The sequence below is a fragment of the Gavia stellata genome, chromosome 8 (genome assembly GCF_030936135.1).
Source record: "Gavia stellata isolate bGavSte3 chromosome 8, bGavSte3.hap2, whole genome shotgun sequence".
Taxonomy (NCBI): Eukaryota; Metazoa; Chordata; class Aves; order Gaviiformes; family Gaviidae; genus Gavia; species Gavia stellata.
Window position 1 is genome coordinate 22797653 of NC_082601.1, and position 11270 is coordinate 22808922.

Below are 11270 nucleotides of genomic sequence, written 5' to 3' on the forward strand. Positions count from 1 at the left end.
TTTTTGGTTTGGGGAACCTGGAGTTCATTTTATGATATGGGAATTGTAATTCCTACGTAACTATAGCATAATTGACTGTACATGTCTTGAGTATGTTTAGACCACTAGCCACTGTTTATCCCCAATAACTTTCTTGTCCTGCCTGCAGTATTCATGGGTTAGCATTGTTTAGACTTGCACTGTGCTCTTCAGTAATTCTCCTCTCTTTGTCTCATTTGAGTACAACAGATGCTGGGAATTCTAGAGATAGATTAAACTTTGGTATTCACTACTTATTTTTCAAAGTATCGACTTTCAGGGTGATCCCGGTAGTAGAGGACCAATTGGTCCCCCAGGTCCCCCAGGAGAAGGCCTGCCAGGACCAAAAGTAAGCCATTTAAATAATTATGTTTCCCATTGTCTATTTTCTAAAAAAGAAGAAAAAAAAGGTATAGTATAAAAATGTGTGACCGTGCATACACCTCTTCATGTTTTCTGTCTTCACTCTTCACTACAAACAACTAATCCAACAAATAAGATAACTAAGGAATACAATTTCTTTATTTTGTAGAAAATAAAAAATGTTTCTGGTGACCAGCCATAAACCATGGCCTTCTTCCTACTGCATAGAATAAATTATAAAGTGATAGTCTTGCAGTAAAGATCAGTAACAAAACATTTAGCTCCTACAGACATTAGCTGCAATTGAGTAGCAAAAATTTTTTCAGACCTAGCATTGGTCAGAATTAATGGCCTGGCAAGCACTTACCATGTCTTGCCTATACTACCGTTACAGCTACAGGCATACTGTTGAGTTCATGTAGAATTAATTCCTCTTGTTTACTGTATAAAGTAAATCAATCTAAATCATCTAATGACCAATGTGATGACCAATCCCTGCAGAAAGATTTATTTGTGTAATTATACTATACACCATGACAACGGCCTGGAAATAATTGTAACTATAAAAAGCAATTTTCACTATGAAACCTCCCAAATTAGAAACTCTTATGCTCCTACTCAGCTTTAGAAGTCTATTAATAAAAAAACTGTTTCAGAATGTAAATGTTAACAAACTGAACAAGGTCAAATGCAAAGATTTTGCAATGTAATAATGTATTACCTGCACAGTGTGGCTTACTGGTCCCAGAGATTCAGTTCATGTTGGCATGAAGGCTAGGTCCAGAGCTAAGCAGTGGTGAAGCACTTCCCCAGCCAGTGCTAGTCCCAAGGACTGGCACATGCACAGGATCCTTACAAATGAGGAAACAGAATTTCATTCATTCATACTGGAATAGCGATATAGATATAAAATTAATATTGTACTATGTGGGTTTTGATTGCTTCCTATGAATAACATATGGAACTGAAACATTTTCCCTAGAGTTCTTTTAAAAATTAGCTTATAAATTAGCAACAAGTGTTTATTTGCAATGCCACATGAGTATGTATGTCTATAGGTCTTACTGTGTAAGCTTAATGGTGATGAAAGGTAACACAACAATAATAATCCCCTCTTAAATCTTAATTCAGTCCCCAATGTCCCACCAGTACAATCCACCCTTCAATGCAATGTATATCTCTATCAGCAAGGCGATTAATGTTCAATGAGCATTAAGCCCTGAGTGACTCCTTTGAAGTATAAACTGGATTTTAATAATCTAATAAAGCATAAAGAGTCTTTGTCAGCTAGAGCAATCTTATCCTCACTACTTATAAAAAGACATCAATTTGGTAGAGGATGGACAGGAAATTACATTGCGGTATAACAATTTATTGCATATTTTTATTATGAATATTGTATTTAACATATGCAGGGTTTCTTTCTAGGGAACCATAGGACGCCCAGGGCCACCTGGCTCTCTGGGACCTCCTGGTGAAGGTATTCAAGGAATTAAGGTAAAAAGCCTCAGTGTCTTCAATGTTTAACCTGTGTTGAGCTGTCAATCTGACCATTACAGTGTTAAGATTTCACATTGTTTCTTATGTGAGGCAAGCCTCAGGCTAGAAAATGAGAAGGGTAACATGAGCCCCTACAAAGTATGTTCTGTCTCTATTGCTGTAAACAACAAGCCCAAGAGTGTGTGTATTGAGGGAGGAGGAAGCAGGTGCAACTTTTATCAGTGAAAGATAGCCTTACAAAGTTAAAAATACCATTCCCTCTTCCCCAACTCTCATGCCCCCGGAGACAATCTGAAGTAGTTATATGAACTACTACCTAAGGTAGAGAAAGAGCCTCCATCCTGAATCTATGTGTAATATCCATTTTTCCCTGTAATATGCACTTTTACCCAAAGCATAGATCAGATGAGACAGACTCAAAAGACAGAAATAAGAAAAGGGGGAATGAAAAGGAATAAAATGGGATGGAAAGAGGGAACAGGAGAATTAGAACCAATAATGATCATGCGATTTTTCAATATTACACATCTTTAGAATAGATATACTGATGAAGTATTCAAGAAATATAAGCTAGCTACTACATTGTCTCAAGTGCCTCAAGACACTTATTAAAATCCAGTTTGAAACACTTTCTCTTTGAACATTTAAAATTAATGCGTGATTAATTATTACAAAGAGTTAATATTACTACCTGGATTATCATTAGGGGGAACAAGGAATTCAAGGAATGCCAGGACCACGAGGCCCCCCTGGAGAAGGGCTTTTGGGACAGAAGGTATGATATCTAAATGAGAAATAATGTCCTAGACCAAAGCCAACATACTGAAAATGCTCATTACAGTCAGCTCTCATTGAAAGCATGTGAATTCTGTGAAAAGGGAATGGGGATTTGGGAAAACCCCAGTCATTCACGTGATCGTTTTAATATTTTATAGCAGCATCTCTTTCAGTGTTGCTTATTTTAATATCATATAAGGCTTATCTTCTACTGCAATTAGAAGAAATATAGGTATTAGATTTAATATCACTGCCTTTCTTTTACCCACCCAATAAGCAAAATCTGGGGACTACATCAATGTTAAGAAAAAGAGAAATGTGGGTTGGAATCAGCTTTTGGATGTGATCACATCAGCTCAGAAAGGCTGTACAAAGTCCCACAGCCTACTAAAAATCAAACCAGGAGACACCAATTAATGTTTGCTCTTCCAAACACCTTTTCTGAGCCAAAAGGTTTCTCAGAGTGATATTCCCATTATTCATTCCAACTATGTCCTTGCCTTTCTTCTCAATTTCCCTAGTGTTATCTTATTTTTCTCAGACACAGATAATAATTTCTATCATGCAATATCCCATGAAACCCCTCTGTCTGCATGTACTTGTTTGAGATGGTTCATTGTTCAAACTGCTTCAGCTACTTTTTCCCATAAAAATGCTTACCCAATACTACAAGTTATTCACAAAACTCACAAATACCAATTGATTTAAATGATCTCTAAGAAAGATTTCTAACTCATGTCAGAAGCAGAAGGTGAATTCGTCAAAGGCAGCTAGAGGGAAACGTGAAAAGTGTTATAAAAACTGACTTACACTTTCTGTCTGCTTGCCAACATGGTTTTAAAGGGAGATCGAGGAGCTACAGGTGAAAAGGGGAAAAAAGGAGAAAAAGGTGATGTGGGTGACCCTGGTTTATCTGGAGAACCTGTAAGTACCTCAGGTTTATCATGTCTGTTTTCTTAAACTGCTTAAAAATAAAGCTGGGTGTTGCATTCTTCTTGCTATTTAACTACATACAATCTGAAATACTTAAGAAACTGAAACTATGAAAACCTTTAAAAGCATAAAGACAACATTTTCATGCTGAATACCCCACTTCCCACAAATGTGGTTTCTTTCTTAAGGCAGTGAAAGGCAATTCCCATGTTTTAAGACAAAACTATGCAATTCCATTCTATGGCTACCAAGTAACTCTAGCTCAGACTTCCCCTCAAAGCTGATGAACGGATGAAGGGAGGCAAAATGGTTACTTCTGCTGATGGGCAGGTCCCCAAAAGCTGGAAAGCAAAATGTGGTGCCCTTCTATTCTGACATTTATATACTATTAAGTAGGGATACACCATTGCCATTCTTGCCCTGACACTGGCCCTACTAGACTCATATATGATGAAGCAGAATTCTGATCATTCCAGGGTGTCAGGTATACAGTCTCTTGAGAAAGGAAACAAACACACATGGTAGACAGGAAAGCTTTGCACAGATTCTCTCTTCTAATGTAAACTGACAGTCAGTGATCCAGTGGGAGACTTGAGGTCATTCAATTCCCAGAAAAACCTCACCACCTTAGGAGGTTGGAGGTACTGCATGTGCAAGGTAGTATCACAAGAACACTGCTTTTTCTAGCCAAAGTTCTTATTGGCCAAATATTATTCTAATAATGGTATTAATGAAGTCATATTCTGAATTACAATGTTACTAACTAATTGCAGTAGCTTAATTAATAATCACTGTTACAGGGCAAAACTGGACCAAAGGGAGAGCAAGGCCTAACAGTAAGCAAATTCCATTATTTAAATCCCATTATGGCAAGATATAAACAATACAATATACTATCAGATGAAATGTATCCTATGTTAAATATTTTGGAAAGAGCTTTCTGACTAAAAGTGGTCTCAGTAATAATACAGAAAAAAAACACGCAAAGGTTTCTAACTTTTTCTCATTTACTTTATGCTGAAATGGAATTTAAAGCTCCTGGTGATTTTAGGTATTTTTCTGCTACGTGTTCTTTTACAGTTAGTGTTAGATGACCCAGGTGTGTACCTAATGCAGGAAAGGTTTTTTTAAAAGTATTTAAGGGTCTAAAGAGCAAAGATCTTCAAACCTGTCATGGTCTATCATGCTATAAACTTAGTTATATTTCTGCTAAGCTTGAACTGCACTAGACCCAAATTCAGTAAAGCATGTCAGTGAGTATATAAATACTACTAAGGTTTATGATGGAAGGTGAGCAGCAGTAGCAAAAGGTTGCATTTGAAAGACTGACTCAATGCCAAATGAGTCCTGTCATGCACTTCAAAAAATGTAACAAATGATTGCTCTAATAATGAGAAACACTTTGCATGTCACGGAAGCTGTCACTTCTCTGAACAGACAGCTCTGAAGGCAGCACCTTTTTTTTTGCTGCTGAAAGCTGGGTAATACAGCAGGCCAGGTACACTAGGGTTCACAAATACCAATTCCATTCTGTGTCCGCACGCTCTGTCATATGCCAACTCACTATAAGCAATATGCTTCCTGAAGTTGGGTCTGTTTCTCCACTCCCAATGTATTTAAAAGGGATAGCCATATTATTCAGATGCTAAAATATGAATGGGTTTTGACTTTAAGTTTTAATTAGAACCAAATAATCACAAAACATTTTTTACAATAACAGTAGTTAATTGTTTCAGATAGAGGTGTTACTGTGTTGTCAAGGTAATGATTCTTATATGCCATATAAAATAGTTCATTGTAAAATGTGGGACTCATTCCAGGCTTAGAAGGTCAGGTTTGAAAGTTAAACAGTAAGATTTTCGTTAAGTCCCTGTAGGACACAGATATTCATTATAAACAAAATCTTTGGTAGCATCAATATTATACCTCATTTGAAAGAGGCAAATTGTAAAATATTTTTGTATTTAATTTTTTCATATCCAGAGAGAAGATATAATTAAATTAATTAAAGAGATATGTGGTAAGTACTCAGGAAATCTTTAATTCCAGTTTCTATTTTTTCTACATTACATGTACATTCTTCACCTTTCTAAAAGGATACCAAGTCAAGTCATCATGATCTGGTTTTTTATTTTTCTTTGCAGGTTGCGGTATTAAATGTAAGGAAATTCCTATGGAGCTTGTATTTGTGATTGACAGCTCTGAGAGTGTGGGACCAGAAAATTTTGAGATTATCAAAGACTTTGTAACTGCTTTAGTAGACAGAGTAACCGTAGGCAGAAATGCTACCAGAATTGGCCTTGTGTTATACAGTTTAGAAGTTCGGCTAGAATTTGGTCTCAACAAGTACACAACTCAACAGGATGTTAAGCAAGCAATTAGAAAAACGCAATATATGGGAGAAGGCACTTACACAGGAACTGCTATCCGTAAAGCAACCCAGGAAGGATTTTTTGGTGCTCGAACAGGAGTGCGAAAAGTAGCTATTGTGCTAACAGATGGTCAAACAGACAAGAGAGAAGCCGTAAAACTAGATATTGTCGTTCGAGAGGCTCATGCAGCAAACATCGAAATGTATGCAATAGGAATTGTAAATACTTCAGATCCAACACAGGTTGAGTTTGTGCGTGAACTAAATCTGATTGCTTCAGATCCAGACAGAGAACACATGTATCTCATTGATGACTTTAATACCCTTCCAGGTGCGTTCATTGCTGTTTTAATCTGCATTGTATCTGATGCTTCTCAGAATGGGGCGTGGGGGGAAACATTATCTTTGTGGATATGTTATGTTTTGATGCTGATCAGGATTAGTTACAAAGTGCAAAGCAATAGGAACCTACAGAGATACAGATTCCCTTCTTTTAAGGAGTCACATTATAGGGCAATGATTCATCACACCAACAGTGTAGGAAAAGAGCTGATTAACTAGCTTTCTAAGCTAAGTCAGTGCTCATGCACTATAAATCTACTGGACTAGAAACCAGAATGAAATGCACTGGGGTAAATTCTACTTACTCACTTCCATTGGGAAATAACCCATCTTCATTGGGTTATTCACATGAGCAAGGTAAGCAGTTACTTTCCCATTACCAACTAGTAGTTGTTACTAAGCTCAGATGGACACTTTTAGGTGAGGTCATCTTATTTTGTACCATGTTGAGAACTTACAGGCTGGCAAATTTGTGATAAATAAAAGCCATAGTCCAGAGAGCCTGGAATAATCTTCTTAGATGCATATAAATAATCCAAAGGAGTACTGGATTACATATGTATTATTTACATAATAATCCAAATTCAAAAAATACATTTAATTTCTCAGTATGATGAGTTTTTTACTTTTTTTTAAACAGCTCTGGAGTCCAAATTAGTCAACCAATTTTGTGAAGATGAACATGGTACCTTAATATACAACCGTAATGGAAATGGTGCAAGCATGAGTGGACCATCTTTCCATTCTGTATCTTCAAGTTCTTTACATTACGTACGTCAGAACAATGTTAATAGACAGTCACTTTCAGCACAGACACCTGGAGTATCTACAGTAGAAAGTCCTCCGAGTCTTGGCGACCTTCCTCAACCATTAGCTTCGGTACGAAAGTTCAGCAATGACAAGCAATAATGAGCAAATTTTTATGTATATATATCCTTCTGTTGCCTGATGTAATATGTAACTTTCCCCCTACTTTTCTACAGGATAGGTACTATTATAGCTCATTTAACTTGGTATGCTCAGAGCTGGTTGTTCCAAGTAAGAGTTCTGATGTTGCATGCAGGCAATTATCTAATGGCTATAATTTATTCCTGATATTGTTACAAGGATTATTATTCCTGTGTTTAATACAGTAATATTTGTGCCACAGTGTGAAACACAGCATTATTAAAATGCAATTACACTGTAATAATTAAGTCAAAGAATAGTAATTAAACTCAATTGTAGTCTATATTTTTAAGTTTATAAATAAAATTCTTTAAAGGTCAACTGAAAAAAATGTATATCGCAGGTTTAGGATTGACAACCCTCCTGGTAAACCAACCAGGTGAGGTTAAAATCCTGATTCTTAACACTGAAGTCAGGGTAAATGGGAAGGAAAAACATTAGAAAACCTCTAAGTGATGAAGGGCTTGTTCATTTTGAGACACTTCACAATATCTGGAAAGCAAAGAAAATCAAATGCTTATTTCAGACCAAAGTACCTCCTGTGGTAGTATATAAAGCCTATGAAGAAGAACAAGAGGAGAAGGAACAGTCATCATTGCTAACAGTGGACACTAGAGGTATTTCTATCATCATTCATTTCTTCATCTTCATTTTTGGCTAATCAAAAATAAATGTCTCATTCAGTTTCTTTTCACCTGCAGCTGTGGTGCCACTGTTGCCATCTAAATCATCAGATGAAGTGATGATATCATCTCTTTCAACTGCAGGGTTCACACCAAGACCAGGTTATAGATCATAACTAGTTTTTCATTTTGTTCCTTCTTATCCTGATACTCATTTTTCATAAGGCTTTAGATCAGAGTAATTTTATTCCACTGTGAAGATTCTGTGAGCCCGTGCTGTGGAAGAGAATCCATTTCAGGATTTTGTAACAGATACAGTTGTAGTTCTTGTCCAGCCTGTTCACCTGTTCTTGTCTTCCCAAATTCCAAATCCCACTACTCCACTTACAGCAGAAACAAGGTCAGCTATAACCTGAGACAGAGCTCATAAATGGCATCAAAAAGATAACATAGTTCTAGCTGAGGTGGGCCAATGAGCAGGTAATTTGTTAGCCTAGAAGGGGCAGTCTATGGAGATGGGAGGCTTCATTAAAGACAGAGAAGATAATGATTTCAGAATTGGACAGAAAAAATAGATTTCTCCTTCAGAGAAGAAGTAGGAAAAAACAGTGTTTAGTCATTTGAAGGAAAGTATAGTAATTAGCTGACTGCTCAAAGGATTGATTCTTTTCATATGAAATGTCCAAACGTATTCGGTTGATCATTTGGGGGATTCACACTCTTGAGTTCCAATTGATAGTGTATTATGATGGGAGCAACAGAAGAGAGCAACAGAAACATGTTCCCATGCTTCCTGGGAACATGGGCATGACTATTATTCTGGCTCTGGCAATAACTTTTTTTTTTTTTTTTTAAAGTGTCAAGATACCAGTTGCCAAAGACAGAATATTGATGTCACCACATTAAAATTGAAGGAAAAGTATTTTCTATCTCCTGGTATTATTAAAGTAAGTGAGAGTAGATTAGTATGTCACAGTCCTCTAATGCATATCTGTAGGAATCATTAGACCAACAAGCTTTACATTCAAACTTAACTAGCGTGTACATAATTACTACCATTGTATTAGATGAGTAGCACAAACTTCTTACAAAAGAATGACTGAAGTTTTATATTCTTCTCCCTATTCTAATGGTTCTTCCCCCACACCACAAAGAGAACTAATGTACTGAAGCAGTGTACTGCAGAAGGATGATGGTCATGCTTGTGGTTCAAAAATAGCAGATGCAACTAGCTTACAGCTCTTTGGCTTACAATTTTGGGTTGCTCACAAGACTGATTGCTGATAATTAGATTTCAAAAATTAGATTTCAAAATTATCAGATTCATATTGCTTGCTCTTTTTGTATGTGGAGCCATAATAATATTATTTCTGGAGTTACTAGAACCATGCCAGTAAAGGAACAGTTTACTTGACCTACTAAGATGCAGTTTTAACTTGCCTTCAATTCTAACATCTTTAGAATTAAAAGTGAATCTTAAACTGCTGTATAACATTAGCAGAAAAAATAAAATCAGAGTTTAGAAGTTAAAATACATGCAATACAATTGACTTTTACAAACTGAATTGTTTCTATGCCTTTTTTTCTTTATTTTAGAAACTATCCTGGACTTCCGGTGCAAGTTAAGGCTGGATCAAGGGCCATGCCGTGTTTATATCATAAAATGGTATTATGATAAACAAGCCAATGCTTGTGCTCAGTTTTGGTATGGTGGCTGCAATGGAAATGCAAACCGCTTTGAGAGTGAAGAGGAATGTAGAAAGGCTTGTGTATTTTTTTCTGGAGGTAGGAATTTCTCTCTACGTTAATAATGAGCAAGTTGAAGCTATTGATTGTTTGGGTTTGTTATCAAGTATCCAGCATGGTATGTAAAACCAAACCCACTAAATTAAAGAATGTTAACATTATGAAGTCATATGCTCACTAATTAAAAAAATGTCTACCTATGCAAGCTCACTTTAATTCGTTTTGCATATATTGTATGATGTAGTCCTTATGTAACAAAACAGCAATTTTTCAGCAGCATCAAGAGTACAAAATTTCCCTTTTACTAAAGGTATAGTAAGACCAGTATAGTATTTGCCATAGTAATTGTCTTCCTTCACCTAGAACTTTAAATACTACCATTGTACAATCACTAACTAGACGTCATTTTAAATTATATATGGCTTTGGAAAGCAATCTTTTGTCATTAAAATAATGTAATTTCTTTTCTGTTACAGAAATCTGATATTTGGCATGGATTCTGCAATGAAGACTTTACTTTTTTTAAGCAAAAGTGTTCCCACCAATCCTATTTTAATATTTCAAGCATAAAATACCAATTTCCAAATTACATGCAGAGTAATACTCAGTACAGATAAATACAGCAAATGCATCAACTTGTGGCCTACGTGCTCTCCGGGTCACAAGACAAGGAGATGGCTCAGCTACCCACCTTTCCCAACCACATCACAGTTATATTTAGTCCTTTTTTCTGTAAACTTTCCTCAGTTTCCATTAGCTAGCAAGATATATGACAAACCCTGTTACAACACATCCACAGATTTATGTGAGTGACTATACCAATAGCTGGCATCACTAAATCAGGTTAGTCCATGTCTAAAGTGGTCCTTGACATGTTTCTCTTCTGAAAGCCAAGTCTAATTTTTAAATCCATTTTAGTATTTTCATCTCTTAAAAAGCTTTTTAAACTTATGTTTCAAAACTCAAACACAGCATAGAGTATATTCTTTATTGCCCATCACTGCCATATTGCTTTTTACATTTATATCTGCCTGTGTATGATGCATTTCCTATTACTTGACTTGTAGACTTAAAAGCTTGTTTCTAATAAAACATTTCTGGTTTTACTGCCAGGGTGGAGAATGGATAGTGGTACCTTTACAGGGCTAAAACCTTACCTCACAGCTAAATTACACCTACTGTGTAACGTGCTCCTGATGATGTAACCGGATTTCTGCCACAGCCCTTAACAAGACTTAACATCTCAGATGAGGCACTCTGGCATGAAACCCGATGATCATTTTTGGTTGGGTTTGTGGGGCTTTTTCAGCATATCAACAGAAAATGGAATTTGGCCTCAAGCCAAACACCCGCTACCCTTCCGACGTCGGGAGCCGCCGGCCGCAGCCCGGCCGGGCCGCAGGAGAGGGACGCCGCTCTGCCCGCCGGCGCGGGAGGAGGCGGGCGGAGGGACGGGCGGAGCCGACGGCGTTTTTCACTCCATCGCGTTTGCATCGACTGCCGGGTGGGTGGCAACGGGCTCCTCCCCAAGCCAGGGACCCGCTCCCGGGAAAGCACTGTCGACGGACAAGTGTCCTCCTATGATTCGTACCGATTATTTTTTTTATTTGAAAGCGGTAGGATATTGCAATTAAAATTCGGCTAGATAC

At 37.0% G+C, this 11270-nt stretch overlaps 1 protein-coding gene across 1 annotated transcript in view; it reads left to right on the plus strand.

Moving 5' to 3' along the window:
- LOC104256985 (collagen alpha-1(XXVIII) chain) overlaps window positions 1–11205 on the plus strand; it is a 36681-nt gene extending 25476 nt beyond the window's left edge. The window contains exons 25-36 of the mRNA XM_059820543.1: window positions 299–367; window positions 1810–1878; window positions 2588–2656; window positions 3502–3582; window positions 4392–4427; window positions 5575–5611; window positions 5736–6293; window positions 6945–7135; window positions 7779–7869; window positions 7954–8037; window positions 9472–9660; window positions 10931–11205. Coding sequence (XP_059676526.1) covers window positions 299–367; window positions 1810–1878; window positions 2588–2656; window positions 3502–3582; window positions 4392–4427; window positions 5575–5611; window positions 5736–6293; window positions 6945–7135; window positions 7779–7869; window positions 7954–8037; window positions 9472–9660; window positions 10931–11205 — 1749 coding nt within the window. The remainder of the gene's footprint in view (window positions 1–298; window positions 368–1809; window positions 1879–2587; window positions 2657–3501; window positions 3583–4391; window positions 4428–5574; window positions 5612–5735; window positions 6294–6944; window positions 7136–7778; window positions 7870–7953; window positions 8038–9471; window positions 9661–10930) is intronic.
- The last annotated feature ends 65 nt before the right edge of the window (window positions 11206–11270 follow it).